Raw genomic sequence first — 16,485 nt, 5'->3', positions numbered from 1 at the left:
CTGGTGTATGGGCCAACTTTCGCCACTCTAGGAGATACAAAGGGACGTGGAGTGCGTTCAAACCCTCAAAGCTGTCAGGGTGTCTTTTACAGGAACACACTGACAAACTTGGGGATCTCAGGGAAGGCTTTGCGGGGGAAACCTGGTAGAGACTAAATGGATCATTCTTGGTTCCTGGTAGACAAACTAGTAAGGACAATAAAAATACTTCTGGCTCATAGAACAACCAAATTATGATTCTCGAGGCTTTACAAAACCTCCAGGCGGAGGCTAACTCCAGAGGCTTAGTGTCATTGGCTTTAGTTTATTAACTATACAGAAGAATTGTGTATATTAATTAACAAAACCTACTACACAAATGTAATGTAAAACAGCCCAAGAAATAAGACATTAAATTAATAAACTGAAGCAGAAAATTGCTGTACAAAATTTAGGTGAGTAGATCGCACGTCTGGGGCAGGAACTGGGGCGGGACTGACAAAGCAAAGCAATCACCTTGCTCTGCCACCACTATGACCAAGCGCCACACACCACAATGGAAAAAACAAAAACCAAAAGCATCTTGGATCCAGAGATTTTTTTTTTTTAAAGAATACTCTGTCTAGCATTATCCCCTCAAAATAAATGAAGACTTGAGTCCTTTCTATGAATATCTAATTCCCTAAATGAAAACAACTCTATCTCTCAAATCTGCTGCCGATATGGGATGACCCTTGCAGATGTGATGGGCAAGGGAGGAAATTGCTGGTTTTCCACCAGGAGACCAACTGTAGCTTTGGTAACCTTGTCATATTTTTCTTTCAATATCTGCTGTTTGCTGTATTTGGGCAGTCCGACTCTTCCAAAGTAAAAACTTGAAGGATAAAAATACTTTTCTTAATGTTTTTGTCTGTGAGTCTATCTTTCACAATCCCCCCCATTTTGAAATCTTGTAATTTGTTTGTAATGGCATTGAAACATATTATTCATTCTTGAATATCATTTAAGTCTTCGTAAGCTTATGTTTTAACTCTGTTTGGATTGTAGACTTCTTGATCAACCGCCCCAACCACACTTTACAGTTCTTTGTACAGCCCACGGAACCCAGCATGATGCTTGATAATAGTACATGTCAATAAGAGCTTAGCTGATTGATGGATTGATACATCAGTTACACATCTCTATGATTCATATATTTTCCTGAAAACTAATTTTAAAATACAAATTGCTCCAGGCCATCATTAATCTCTCCCTGATATACTTTCATGCAATTAGATGCCCTGAAAAATATATTGCCCAAATAGCATTTTGTGTTTTTGCATTTCTTCAGGTACACACACCAAAATAATCCACATTAAAATAATCCTTGTTATTCAATATCTAAATCTATGTATTACCCTGGTTTGTTTTTTAAATGAAACTACATACACACACAACTTAAAGAGTCAAATAATTTTATACATCTTATTACCAAAATCAGCATTTCCTTCCACCCCCACGCCCATCACTCCCTAGAGGAAATCCTTGCAACCAATTTAACTGTTTTTGTTATATCTCTAAACAACATGTTTATAAAGCTATTGCTTAATTTTCATATTTAAGCATTATCCATTGACTGACTGCAGTGGAAGCTCTCTGTAACTCCCCAATCTCCCCAACCACACACATACCACCTGTCCCTCATCTTCCCCATACAGATACTCTTATCCTTTGGTTGGATCAGTACCGTCATCCCTCGGTATCCTTGTGGGATTGGTTCCAGGATCCCTGCAGATACCAAAATCCACAGATGCTCAAGTCCCTTATATAAAATGGCATAGTATTTGCATGTAACCTATGCACATCCTCCCATATAGTCTAAGTCATCTCTAGATTACTTATAATACCTAATACAATGTAAATCTTGTGTAAACAGTTGTTACAATGTATTGTTTAGGGAATGACCATAAGAAAAATTCTGTATATGTTCAGTACAGATGCAACCATAGTAGGCCTTTCCATCGCTGTTGGTTGAACTCATGGATGCAGAACTCGCAGATATGGAGAGCTGACTGTATTCTGTTTTTACATTATTTATCTAGGTAAATATTATTCAAGCCAAGACATGTACCACGACAACTATTCCTTTCTTGCACATTTTGTTTTTCCTAGAGTTAGTAAGTGTCATGTTTTTTTTCACTGGCTTAGTTTGCTATGTACTTATTAATAATTCATCTCCAAACTCTCCCTCAAATATCTGAATCTTCTATAAATACAGCGAACACTGAAAGACACTAAATATTTTTCCAATTTTCTCTTCTTGGAGACAATGCTCCCGAAGGTTCAAGCTGGACTGGTCTTCTCTAAGTCTCCCTTCACCATCAATCCGAATCCCCGGTTTCCTGGACCGAATCTATTCTCCTTCTTAGATGGGCTGATGTTTACCTTCACACTTGATTGATAATCCAGGTACAGAATACTAGGCTAGGAATCATTTTCTTGTGAATTTTGAAGGCACTGCTACATCATCATCTGGTTTCCAGTACCTAGTTCACTGCTCCTGAGAAATGTGATGCCATTCATATTGCTTATCCTTTGTATGTGACCTGTTTCTCTCTCTGGAAGCTTCTGGGATCTTCTCTTTATCCCTGGGTCTTTCTTCATTCATTATGCCAGGTACTTGGTGGGCCCTTTCAATCTGGAAGTGCGTTTACCTTCTCCGGAGAATGAACTTCCAGTTTTTTGTTGGGGTAGAGGAAGGGTAATAACCTGCTCTACGGACTAGGAGTGGGGACCTGGGGACTCTAAAAAGGCCATCAAACAATACTCTTGTTTTTAATCTTACCTTTGTGCCACTTCCAGAGGTACCGAGTACCACTAATTCCTGAGCCATTTGGGGGTTCTGCCATGTATCTTACTGTTTTTCTGCCTGCCAGTTCAGTTTTCTCAGGCTCTGTAAAATCAGCTACCACTAACCTATCTGCCTGGCAAGTCCCAAATGTTATTGCCAACATTATTTCTCCTTGCACGGTATGCCTTTTCAAAAAAGCCCTATTTAGATACTTTGGTGGGGTCTGGGGAGAGAGGAAATCAATGTGTGTTCAGTCCACTCTTTCTGGTAGTCTTCCATGTCACCCTTTAAAAAACATCTCTGGGGGCCAGCCCCGTGGCTTAGCGGTTAAGTGCGCGCGCTCCGCTACTGGCGGCCCGGGTTTGGATCCCGGGCGCGCACCGACACACCGCTTGTCCGGCCATGCTGAGGCAGCGTCCCACACACAGCAACTAGCAGGATGTGCAACTACAACATACAACTATCTACTAGGGCTCTGGGGAGAAAAAGGGGAAAAAAGGAGGAAGATTGGCAATAGATATTAGCTCAGGGCTGGTCTTCCTCACAAAAAAAAAAAAAAATCTCTTTTCGGGGCTGGCCCCATGGCTGAGTGGTTAAGTGCGTGCGCTCCACTTCAGCCGCCCAAGGGTTCGCAGGTTCCGAGCCTGGGCACGCAGGGACATACCACTTGTCAAGCCATGCTGTGGCAGCATCCCATATAAAGTAGAGGAAGATGGGCACGGATGTTAGCCCAGTGCAATCTTCCTCAGCAAAAAGAGGAAGATTGGCATCAGATGTTAGCTCAGGGCTAATCTTCCTCAAAAAAAAAAAAAAAAAAAAACAAACAAACATCTCCTCTTAGCTTCTTTCGTATCACAGTCTTGCTTTTCTTCAAAACTCACTGGTGTCTCATTCTAAGTCTCTGTTTCTGGTTCTTCCTCCAAGACTCAAGCTCCAAGTACTGGTTTCTCTCAAGGCCCAGAGTGGGTCAGCTCTCTTATTTGCTCCCCCCTTACACTTCTTCCCCATGCCCCAGCTCCCAGGTAAATGCACCAATTTTCACAGCTTGAATACCACCTATATGCTGAAGATCACCAAATTCCTACTTTGAGCCTTACTCTCTCCTTCGAGCTCCAGACTCACATCCAACTGCCTACACGACTTCTACAGTCTGATATCTCACACACTTCTCTGACTGTCCCACTGAGCTCATGATTTTCTTCCAGTCTTTTCTTTCTTAGAATATTAGCACCACTATCTACCCAGGTGCTCAAGTTGGAAACCTAGGAATCATCCAAGTTTTGTCTCTTTTCCTCAATCCCATATCCACTTTATCAGTAAGTCATGTTGAATCTACCTCTGACATATATTTTTAATCCATCCATCTCTCTCCACCTCTACTGATATCACCCCTAGACCAGCCATTGATCTCTCTTTGACTACTCTAACAGTCTTCAAATGGTCGTCCTACCTCTATTTCTGCCCTCCTCCAATCCTTTCTCCATATAACAGCCAAATGATCCTATTAAAATGGAAACCAGAACACATCACTTACTTCTTAATGCCCTTCAAAGCTTATCACTGGACTTAGAATACAATCCAAATTCTTTACTTACAAGTCCCTAATTATCCTACAATCTAACTCTATTGCACTCTTCTCACTCATTTTGTTCTAGTCACACTGGGCTTCCTTCACTTGTTTAAAATAAGTTGTTTCTCCCATAGACCTGCTCCCTCTGCATGGAACGCTCTTCTCGCTGCTGTCTGCATGGATGGCTCCTTCTCATCCTTCAGACCTCAGCACCTAGAGAGGCTTTCCCAACACGACTCAACATGTCTTCTAAAATTGCTCCTCCCTGCTCTCCCCGCCCCAACCATCCTTTCCATTTGCTTATAAACATTTATCCAATTTGTAATGATTTAATTTTTATCCTCCACTAGAGTCTTTGAGTTCCACGAGGGGAGGGAATGTGCTAGCATTGTGCCTAAGAAGCGTTTGATACACATTAGTTGAATCAATGAATAACTACCCCTACTTCCAATTAATAACTGAGTACTATATATAAAACTACTACTGTTAACAATAGAAATTTAATCTTGTCATGAAATGCAAGGGTTTTCAGAAGCTTAAAACAGACTCAAAATGCTTCAGAAATTTCTAATTATAAATGAGAAGCTAAAACTTCATCCCAAGTATTATGTTACAGACAAATTAAGTTATAGGATCTTTCAGACAGTGACAGAAAAGAAAGAAATGCATATTCACCAATCCCTTTGTGAGGATCAGGAGGACAGGAAACAAACTTCAGCACTTCAGCTCGTTTCTCTCTCAGGCCCCAGCGATAGAGGATTTCTCCATAGCACTTTTTAAAGTCATCAAATTGCTGAGTATTGGCGGGGTCCAGAAGCCTGGATAAAATTTAAAATATTTCCTGTCAGTTCCATTAAGAAAAAACAAGCTTGATACCAAAGGGCATTTAATAGACCTGTCTTAAAGCAAGAGTCCTGATTTTGGAGAATCTAAGAGTTATGAAATTATAGCTGTCACATGGGAAGGTCATTACCTTTTATTTTTATCATGCTGGTCCCTTTCTCGCTCACGGGGATCACTGTAGGTCAGACTTCCAAAGCGGATTTCTTCTGGTGAAGACTCTCCCCAAGGGGAAGATATATGTTCTGCCTCTCTTCCTGCTGAAGAAAACCAAATGGGAATGGAAGATGGAAATAAGAGAAGGCATAGAAAATACCTGAAAACTCTCATAATGTAGTGTGTTCCAGTTTATTCCCTGGAAGAAAAATAAGCTCAGTTGAAGATCCTGAGAAATATAACTAAACAGAACTTTCCCAGCCTTACCTTTTTGTCTAGGTATTTATTATTAAGGTAACTTGATAATTAAGTACACACATAATGATTAAGCAAATTATAGAATAAGTGATATAGTAGAATATTAGGCAGTCATTATTTATAAAGACTTTTTAAATAACATGAGAAAATGCTCATGATAAAATTAAAAAGGGAGCACAAGATCACAAATATAGAATGACCCTCCGACACACACACAAAGACTGGAAGAAAATGTCTTGGAATGTGAACAGAAGTTATTTCTAGGTGGAGGAATCAATGATTACCATCTTCTCTAAAACTTTTTGTTTGTTTTTCTTCACTGGGCATGCATTACTTTTATAATCACAAAATTAAGATCATTTTAAAAAATAAATTAAAAAAATCCAGAAAACACAAATACACCTATTCATTAAAGAGACCTTTATAGTCAGCGGAAATCAGGCGCAGCTTTATTTCTCTACCTTGAAAGAGGTACATGGGAAGAGATAGACACTAAGAAGTGGCAGATCATCATGGAAGTGGCATGTGAAGGAGAAAGGATAAGGGTTAGGTTTTTGGGGTGAACATCGGAAGTCTGTCAGTTTCTCAAGGTTACAAGATGAAAAGCAACCCAGCAAGACACAAAGATGTAGCAGAAACTAGCCTGTTCAAACATGCAACTCCAGGCCTTGCTCACTATAGTATCCCATCATACTAAATTTAAAGAGAAATCATAAACAAGGAAAAATATCATCAACTAAAAATTACATATTAATAAATCACACACAGCTTTTAGAGCACTAAGAATCCAGCACGGGCTAAGTTAGTTCCATACCAACCTATGTTCCAGCCGCCAGTGTTGAACCCTGGGTCTGACATGCTTGAGCAGGAACCAGAGGAAGTAAAGCTAGGCTGCAGAACAAACAGGAGCAGCATCAGAACCACGTTCCCCATGAGAGTTTACCTTTAGGAAAAGTCAGACACAAGCCAGAAAACCACAAGCTTACATATCGACTATGGGACACCACAAGGTTAGATGAACGGCTGGGAAAAGGCCCGAAGGGGTTTGGTATTCCCTGAGGCCGAGACTGGGCTTCAAACACGCTGCAGAGCATAGCCAATGTCTGGACATCCCGGAGTTGGCAGTAATGAGCCAACCTGGAGAAAAAGAGGGGAGGAGAGAAAACAAGTCAAGAGAAGGGACGGAGGAAGGACAAGAGTCACAACCATGGCGGGTTGTTGCAGGAGGGGTAGGAAGGGAGGATCCTTAATTCTGCCTCAAAAACCCCTGCAGGAACCGGGGCTTTCTACAGATCCAGTGGCTGGATCTACTTTGAGTTTGGCTAAATTTGCTCTACAATAAAATGTATTCAAGTATTACAAATGACCTAGATAACCAATCAGAAAGCTTCTGGTTGGCATCGAGGCACAGGTTCAGACTTAAATATAGCTTCTCCAAGAACTAAGTAGACTAAACTAACATCTGAACGAGGCTGTATATGCTCTCAGTCTCCCCAGCTCTAGAGAAGAATCGCATTGCTTTCTGGGGGGGTTCCTATATACTTCATTCATATAACCTAAAACACGTGAAGGTGCTCAGAGACCACTGTAACAGCACAGTATGGCGAGCAGGCCACAGACTTGGGAGATGGAATTATGAACATGAGCTGTGAAGTAAGAACAACAAGGAATATGTTTACCATTTACGTACTCAGATCCTCTTTGCTCCTTTCAAGACCACTATGCTAGGTGAGGTAGGGATCAGAGGGACTTGGCTTTTGTGCTGGAATAATAATGATACTTTCCTACCAAGCAACATCTAATATTTTTTAAAGTGTTTTCACACTCACCATCTTATTTGAGTCTTATGTGAAGTGGGCAGAACAAGCATTATCATCCCCGCATTACCACGAGGCAAGTGAAGCGTGAGCACGTGTGCCAGGTCTGGCCTCCACAAGTAAGTAAAGCAAACCTCCACCTGAAGGAATTAGCTTCTCTGCTTCTCTGTCCAGGACCTGGGCCTCACTGCTATGGAGGTTCAAGTGGTTTTACCTCATTGTAAATCATCTTGCACACTGTTATTTCCAGTTTCCATATTTCAGTGCAATAAATCCAACACAAATTCAATGTTTTCATAAATTGCCTAATAGGTTGAAGCATCATGGTCTTTGGAAAACATGAAAGCCAATAAGCAATTCTCTCATCTGCTCTCAGGGGGGAAACTTTACAGCACCCATGAAATATACCATCTCAAGAGTTCAGACTTCTGTGTTCAGACTGATGTGACTTACAGGCTAAAGCATCAATCTCTAAAGGACACGAGTCTCAAATCTTTGTTATAAATGACAAATATGGTACAGTTCCTTCTGCTATAAGAAGTTAGTTCTGCACAGGAACTACTGTAGCACTAAAAGGAAGATCTCACTTCTTCCTCTCATTCCTCGGGCCTCTGTGTTTTTCTCTTAGACAATAACATTGAAAGTGTTTACAGACCTAACATTTACATCACTCATTTTCCTCCCTTTTAGCTCTCAAAACCTACAGGGACTCCAGCAGCTGTCGCCCAAATGGATGTCGAGCCCAGGGTGTTTCCAAATCTGGGTCAGACTTCGGACCAAGGCAAAGATCTGTAGCTACCGTGGCCAGCGACCAAACCTGGACAGATCAAAGAGAAACACTCCAAGTCAGACTGGCGAGGACAGGAAGAGGAACCATGAAAGAGCCCCGCCCATCCTCCATATGCAGCCTAAAGCCTTGCTACTGAGGGCAGCAAAAGCTGGCAGCTTATTGAAATGTGAATTTTAGGCCCCACTCCACACCTACTGAATCAGAATTTGCATTTTTATCAAGATTCTCAGGGGACCTGTATGCACTATAACCTTTGAGAAACACTAGCCTTAAAAACTTGCATTAAGTAAACTTCAGAGAAATGACACCGTGCAATAACTTCAACAAGTTCTCTATTTAACCACAAACTCTTGTGACTTTTTCTGCTGCTTCACTAGTGAACTAGCAGGGAGAAAAAAAAAAGCATTCTGTATCACATTTAAGATCTGTCCTTCTTTGCCCAATTAATGAAAAACTTTGTTGCCTTCATTACACAAGTTTCAGTACACTCTCTGAAGCTACAGAAAAATAGCCCGAGACAAACAGACTTGGCTTTCTTTTCGTTGACACCAAATCTGAGGAGTATCTCCAAACCTGAAATCTCACGGGGCTTGAAGTTATCAAGCAGAAACTAATGCCCATTAAGTGTCTATTAAATCCAAGATTTACCATACACTAAATACATCATGCCATCAACAGAGCCCCTTCCCCTCCATACCTTTAAAAGTGGAATACTACTTTTGGGAAATCTTTCTTAGTAGCAGCACATCGTTGTATGCCCACTAACTGGCAAACACTATACTAGACTGTGAAACGCTTGAAAGGAAGAAGATACAGACTTTGAATCAAGGAGTTTATAATCTAAAAGAAAAGAATAAGCAACTAAAAATAATGAAAAACTGGTAGAGAAACACATCAGATATATAAAAAAATCAATTAAATTATGTGGCATCAATATACTTAAATAATGCACACAAGCATTGGTTCAAACGAGAAACTTGAAGTTTACGTCCTTCTCTATAATCAACAACCCACCTGAATGGTTGCTGAAAGAAGTTCACGGCTTTCAGGGTTAGGACAGAATGTTTACTACCCTGGCTGACAACTTAGACATTTCCTCACTTACAATACACATTTTCTAAATGCCTTCCACAGAAATAGTGGACACTTAGGTGTATTTCTGCAATTCTTCACAAAATAGTAGACATAGGATCTTCAACATGTGCATAAAGAACCAAAAAAAAATTCTTCAAGCACTTGCAATGATGTCATTTCTGTCCCATTAAACAGTACCATGCCACAAATGATGACACTGTCTCATTTTCAAATTGCAAGAACAGCAGCAGTAATTGTACCATATATTGGGTATTTACCATCTACCATATATAGGTATGGGAATTTTACATATATTGCCTTGTTTAGTTCTCACAAGGACCTTAGAAGTATGGATCCTATTTTATAGTTGAGGAAATTGAGGTTCAGAAAGATTAGGTGGGGCCGGCCCCATGGCTTGGCGGTTGGGTGTGCGCGCTCCGCTGCTGGCGGCCAGGGTTCGGATCCCGGGCGTGCACCGACGCACCGCTTCTCCGGCCATGCTGGGGCCGCGTCCCACATACAGCAACTAGAAGGATGTGCAGCTGTGACATACAACTATCTACTGGGGCTTTGGGGGGAAAAATAAATAAATAAAATTATAAAAAAAAAAAAAAAGAAAGATTAGGTGGCTGCCTAGGATCACATAACAAAAAAGTGACAGAGCCCAGATTTAATCCCAGGTCTGTGTGAACACAAGGGAAGGGTCTTTCCTCTTTACTCAGACTAGCCTGACCTTCTAAATCAACTCTGTCAGAAAAGTACTGAAGGGCTGGCCCCGTGGCTTAGCGGTTAAGTGCGCACGCTCCGCTGCTGGCGGCTCGGGTTCGGATCCGGGAGCGCACCGACGCACCGCTTCTCCCGCCATGCTGAGGCTGCGTCCCACATACAGCAACTAGAAGGATGTGCAGCTATGACATACAACTATCTACTGGGGCTTTGGGGGGAAATAAAATAAATAAATAAAATCTTTAAAAAAAAAAAAGAAAAGTACTGAAAACTTAAAAAAAGAAAATACACACACACACGCACATGCACATTAATACAGTTTAGGAAGTGATTTTTCCTCAGAGAATGTTTTTTCAGAACATGAACCTTGGATCTGCCTTAATATTGTATTTACCAACCTGCTCACCAACCTATGAAGTCATTATTATTACACTTCTCATTTTACAACATATACAGAGGCTGCGAGAGTCTGAAATAATTTGCCCAGGGTTATACCACTAGGAAGTTGAGTTGGAGTTCCCATTATAAATTCCACACTATTTCTACTACTTCATTTTGTCTTCTCAGTGTTCATATAACTATTTAGATGGCTGGGTCCTTATAGAAACAGATTAAATCCATGATTCTAAATTTCACCTAAAAGAGTTTGGGGCAGAAACTTGACAGTGTTTATTAGAAGACAAATGGAAATTATAGGGATTTTTAATCAGATAAAAACCAAGGGAAGGCCTTAGCTCTGGATTTGGAGAGTTATAAGGAAAAAACTGAGCTGATAAGACAATAGCTAGTAGTTTCCATTGCTCAATCTAATCCTCACACTAAAGAATAAAGGGTGTAATAGAGACAGAAAGTAGATTAGTGGTTGCCTAGGGCTGGGTGGGGGAAGAGAGGATTGAGAGGTGACAGCTTACGGGTGTGGGGTATATTTTTGGGGTAATGGAAATGTTCTAAAACTGTGATGATGGCTGTAAAACTCTGTAAATATACTAAAAGCCATTGAATGGTACATTTTAAATGGGTGAATTGCATAGTATATGGACTATATCTCAATAAAGCTCTTAAAAAAAAAAAACCAGGGGCCGGCCCCGTGGCTTAGCGGTGAAGTGCGCACGCCCCGCTACTGGCAGCCGGGGTTTGGATCCCGGGCGCGCACCGACGCACTGCTTGTCTGGCCATGCTGAGGTGGCGTCCCATACAGCAACTAGAAAGGTGTGCAACTATGACATACAGCTATCTACTGGGGCTTTGGGGAGAAAAAGGGAAAAAAAAGGAGGAGGATTGGCATAGATGTTAGCTCAGGGCTGATCTTCCTCACAAAAAAAAAAACAACGTAGGAGCAGCTTGCTTTTATACACTGATGTGTTCCTGCAAAGATGAAGGAAATTTAAATTTTTGTAATATTACATCATATTTTAAAACTGAACATGTGTCCATCTAAAGGAACACTTTGGTAAACCTTTTATGAAATGAAGCATTTTTAAAAGTGAAAAAACAAAACAAAACAGAATGGAGGGTGCAAATGGCAAAGATACAGATAACCAAATTTAGGTATGCAACAATCACCATGATACCAGAATAGAAAAGAGATGTAACAAAAAATACTTAATAAATACTTAGTTTAAGGACTAATAAAAAAAACATCCAAGGGATTTAGAAAGCTCTCTAGCCCTGTAGTTTGGCAAAGGAATTGCAAAATAGGAGGCACACTTTGAAATGTCACTAAACCACAACTATAAAGTGAAAACAAACTGCTCAAAAAGAAAAATCCAGATCTCCAGCAAAACGGATGGATACTACCTGGACAAGATCCTTCCTTCCAACAAGCAAGGCAGAAGTGGCATTCTTCTGACACGTTTCTTGAATATCATTTACATTCAATCTGAAATTAAAAAAAGAATTAAAAAGTTTCTTCCTAGTCTAACCGCCTAAATCAATTACTCCTGGTTTAACAAATAGACTGAAAACTGCGTCTTTGATTGTCACTCAAAATGTTTTATTTGTATTGGCCTTAAGCTCCCTTTCTATGTGACAGGAAGAAAAAGCTTTACTATAGCTGATGGTATGCTATGGGTTCAGGCCTGGGGAAGGTGAAATCGCTCACCTCTTGGAAGTCAGAAGAGGCCAGATTCAAAGACCAATTTGGCAACCAGCTTTCTGGAGTTCCCAGGCTTGAGGGGTGAACAAAAATTGATTTAAATATGTGCAATACTGACTGTAGTTTCCAACACAAAGAGTAGTGTGCTGTGTATATACTACAAAATATAAATACTTTTGTTATGTGTTCAAGTTCAGGAAGAAGAGAAACCACAGGCCAGCCTCTGGGTGCCTGTCACTCACCCCCCAACTCCCTTCAACCAAAGTGGCTCTGCTTTATCTGTTTTACTTACTTATTGGGTCTAGGAGACAGAATTCTGAGACTGTTCCCAAGATTTCTGACCCCTGCTGTATGCACTTTGCATAAACCCCTCCCTTTAAATGTGAGCGAAACCAATGAATATTGATGGGATATCACACCCAGGATTAGGTTAGTAATCAGTCGACTTTGAATTTGTCAAAAGGGACATTATCCTGGATGGGCCTGACCTCATCGAGTGAGACCTTAGAAAGAAGGTGAAGCGTCAGTGAGACACTCCTGCTGGTCTCGAAAGAAGATGAAATTCAGTTCTATGGTTGCAAGGAACTGAATTCTGCTAACAACCTGAATCAGCTTGGAAGAGGACCCTGAGCATCGGATAAGACCACCACCTGGCCAACTCCACGATTCAGCCTAGAGACACCTGAGCAAGGACCCAGCTAAGCCACACCCAGACTCCTGACCCATGGAAATTGTGAGATAATAAATGTATGTTGTTTTAAGTCGCTAAGTTTGTGGTACTTTGTCATGCAATAATAGAAAGCTAATACACTGGACTTCTAAAATTGCTTTTGAAGAAAGCGTTCCAATACTTAAAAAAAAAAAACAAAAAAGACTGAAATTCATGACTAAGTGATAAGCATGGCATACTTGAAATTTTGAACTTACATGTACAGTTCTCCCAATGATTTGTGAACAGGAAGAAGACACGCAATATCCTGGATGATAACTTTCCCAGCAGCCTTGATTGGTCGATTGCCAGAGTCCGATCCCTCGCGCTTACTTTTCCATCTCCTTGATTTCTGGGGGGGATGACAAGATATCACTAACGTGCATTTTGATGAATGGAAACCTACAGTTGCAGAGCACATCATAGTTGGGTCATTGGTAATTTGCAGACACTTTGCATTACATCATGCCCACAATTACATGAATCAGCATCTGTAGGAAATAAAAGGATGACAAAGGGCATTGAGCTCTTGGTCCAAAATCCTAACAGGAAAACAAGCACCTACTGCAGTGCTATGTACATTCTGCAGGTGCTCAAAAACAGAACCTTGAAGCCAGAATTAAAAAAATAAGGAAAGAAAGAGCAGTAGGTAAAGAAGTTAGTAAAGACCACAAAAATGTGGGAGAAGAGCAACTTTTAAGGTTGGGTTCAGACCTGGGTTCAGACCTAGGTTCAGAGTTCCTGCTTAAAACTATCACAGCTTTTTTATTCTCCAACAGTTTTAATAGGATTTGTTGAAAATTTAATTCAGACATAGCAGTGTGCGCTCTGCAAACCTTTATCTACGGTAAGCAGACCAAGAAGTTTAGCAGCTCAAGGAGAATTACCCTGTTTTTCCTAGCAAACTTGAATTATTTCTAAAAGTGATCATCTTAGAATGTCAAAAATACCTGAGCAGAGGGACCTGGGTAATGGACATGGAAGATCATGAGCAATTATCCTAGTTCCCCAGAGCCTCACCTATGAACGGCTAGAGGAGCTCATATGTAGGAAACAAGAGATGTCCTGGAAAATGAGAATTATTCGAGAGTGTAGCCCCATCTGGTATCTTCAAAATGACAACCAGCCAAGGGAGCAATACTGCATTTTATTTTCTTGCCAGAAGTTAAAAAGGGGGCCACCAAAGTGAGTCAACTCAGGAGGGAAGTGACATATTTATTAACAAAGGAGACAAAAACAGCTAGTGAAAGAGGCTGAAATTTGGAGTCAGAAAACCAAGGTTTACTGGTCTTATTACCACATGTACTGGCTCAGTGTGACCCAGGGCAAGTCACTTATTTGCTGTGAACTCAGTCTCATGTCACTCTCTCTTCGGTCATTGATAACTTGTGGCTCATGATGAGCTCTGCTGTTCCCATCTCACAAGGGTAAGAAGGGTACAATGAAAAGGGGAGAGTGCAAACTGTGTAATCTGAAAAAGTGCAATTTAAAAATCTATAATGATTATGAATGTATATAAACTCTCAGGAATTTAGATTATATCATTATTTTGATCATTCACAAATAAATTCATTTTCCGCAAGTGATTTTTATACAATCACTCTTCCATAAGTTAGTCACGGTCTATATTCAGGCGTTTCTGACCACTGATGCCCCATCTAATCCCCAAAATTGTCCAATGCATGTAACTTCCATGTTATGGAACCTACTAAATCCAGGACACCTGGACTAAGTTCATGGCAGGTAAATGAAGAAGTTTAGCTGAAGTATCTGAATTGTTTATCATAATTTGTAAATACATATGCTACATTATCAATTTGGAACCTTAAATCACTTGATCTTAAGAAGCAGTTCCATTACTATTTACTACTTATCCATACACATATCATTACTCTGCAATACAAGAGGAAGGTTAATCTATTATTACGGGGTAGCCCTTTAATTCTTTGTTAGCCTTGGTTATTTTCTAAAGAAGAATTATGTGCATACTCACAAAAATATTATCCTTTTAGCCACAAATATTCTGATGTGGGTGCAAGTAAGAGGAGAATGTGCTAAAGAGCAAACAACCTGTCAGAATGGGCTGGAGCCAGGCAGTGTTAACCGACACAAGGCAGATGTCGTCACGTGTGCACTAAACACTATGACATCACCAGTTTGAGGTAGGGTAATATGGCATCCAACTATCTAGCAATAACAGAACAGTACAATGTGGCTAACTAGAACAGGGAGGGTATAAGTACACAAACTCATTTCACTGTGATTTTTATCCAGGTTTCCAGGAGTTTAAAAATCCCAGAAAACGACACGCCGATAAATCCCACATAAGTGGTCATCTCAGGTGAGATTTAGGGTACTGGATTAAAAAAAAGAAAAGATCTACACTAAAATGATTCCACCTGGAACGGAATATGATCCATCTAATTGGGTCTTCCGGATTGGTTGGAAGGCTGGAACACACTATTCCAGGCAGTCACTCTGGCCCCTTATTACAGAGAGAAAATGAGAAGCACTTGAACAATTAAGCAATTCACTATAGCTCCACTTAACTAAACAGAACAAATAAGTTGAGCCTCACACGAGATGGGGTCTATAGTTTTCAGACCACACGGAAAACAACGATTCTGACTTTTTAAGCAAACCTAATAAAAGTATAATATCAAGGCCCATGTGCCAAAAGTGGTTCATCTGCAAATAGACTAGCTCATTCAAAAATGTTTTTCCTAGCGGACTTGAATTATTTCTAAAAACGCTCATTTTACAATGTCAAAAATACTTGAGCAGAGGGACCTGGGTAGTGGACATGGAAGATCATGACCTATTTTCCCAGGGCCTTCCCTATAGGTGGCTACAGAAGAGCCCATTATGTGGGAAATGAGAGATGTCCTGGACACAGGTCCAAGTGTACAGATGTTTGGCTTAGGATTTAAAGACTTTGTTATCATTAACAACATTAGCTCCTGCTATGGACTGCTCACTTCATGCGAGCGTGAGCCTCCCCACATCTCTCTGACAGAGAGGGTGCTGCCTTCATTTTACAAATGAGGATGTGAGGCTTACTCAAGGCCACACTCACAAGAGCTGAGATTTGAACACAGGCCTGTCAGGCTGCTAAACCCATATTTGCTAACCTGTTTTGAAGAGCATGATTTTAGACTAAAACGGGAAAAAAACTTAAGTCCTGACTAAGCTACTGTTAATATGTAAATAGTTTGGTCCATTTTAAATGGATCCATTTCTGCATATAAGGAGATCAGCATCTGATTCTAGTGAGGCCTAACCAACACACCATCCTCTACAATTACTCACTTCTGAAGTCGCTTCTCTGCCAAGCATCATGACTATGTTCTGCTGAGCCAGAGCAGTGTGCTGAAGATGGGCAGAGGCAAGCAGCTACCGCACCTACATGGCTTCACATGGGGCACACCAGGCTCAGACTAAGATGCTGTATTTCAGGCTGGGCTCAAAAGCCTGTACCTCATGCTGTTCAGTCTCCTTTCTGGATCTGTTAGGATTAGGCACATTCAGAGAGAAGGAAACGCAGAGTCCAAAGAGATGTCTTAGGACTCTTTCCCCATTTGCAGTCTTGGGTTACAGAGATCAATAGAATCAAACTAACATGAGTCATCAATAAGAACTTG

At 40.6% G+C, this 16,485-nt stretch overlaps 1 protein-coding gene across 8 annotated transcripts in view; it reads right to left on the bottom strand.

The window, feature by feature from the left end:
- WDR59 (WD repeat domain 59) overlaps positions 1–16,485 on the bottom strand; it is a 104,889-nt gene that overhangs the window by 19,348 nt on the left and 69,056 nt on the right. For 7 of the 8 annotated variants that reach the window (XR_015549134.1, XR_015549133.1, XR_015549132.1 and 4 more), the window contains 7 exons: positions 13,063–13,196; positions 11,838–11,919; positions 8,155–8,267; positions 6,620–6,770; positions 6,452–6,524; positions 5,353–5,479; positions 5,055–5,197 (listed from right to left, as the gene is read on the bottom strand). Coding sequence is in view for 5 of the 8 variants with exons in the window: in XM_087419935.1 (XP_087276061.1) it covers positions 5,055–5,197; positions 5,353–5,479; positions 6,452–6,524; positions 6,620–6,770; positions 8,155–8,267; positions 11,838–11,919; positions 13,063–13,196 (823 nt within the window). In the remaining 3 variants the exon portion in view is untranslated. The remainder of the gene's footprint in view (positions 1–5,054; positions 5,198–5,352; positions 5,480–6,451; positions 6,525–6,619; positions 6,771–8,154; positions 8,268–11,837; positions 11,920–13,062; positions 13,197–16,485) is intronic. The other variant, XM_087419932.1, reaches the window with a different exon arrangement.

The sequence above is a fragment of the Ceratotherium simum genome, chromosome 30 (genome assembly GCF_057802395.1).
Source record: "Ceratotherium simum simum isolate JZ-2026a chromosome 30, ASM5780239v1, whole genome shotgun sequence".
NCBI lineage: Eukaryota > Metazoa > Chordata > Mammalia > Perissodactyla > Rhinocerotidae > Ceratotherium > Ceratotherium simum.
Note: the sequence above shows the minus strand (reverse complement) of the source record. Positions and strands in the feature narration are given on the sequence as shown.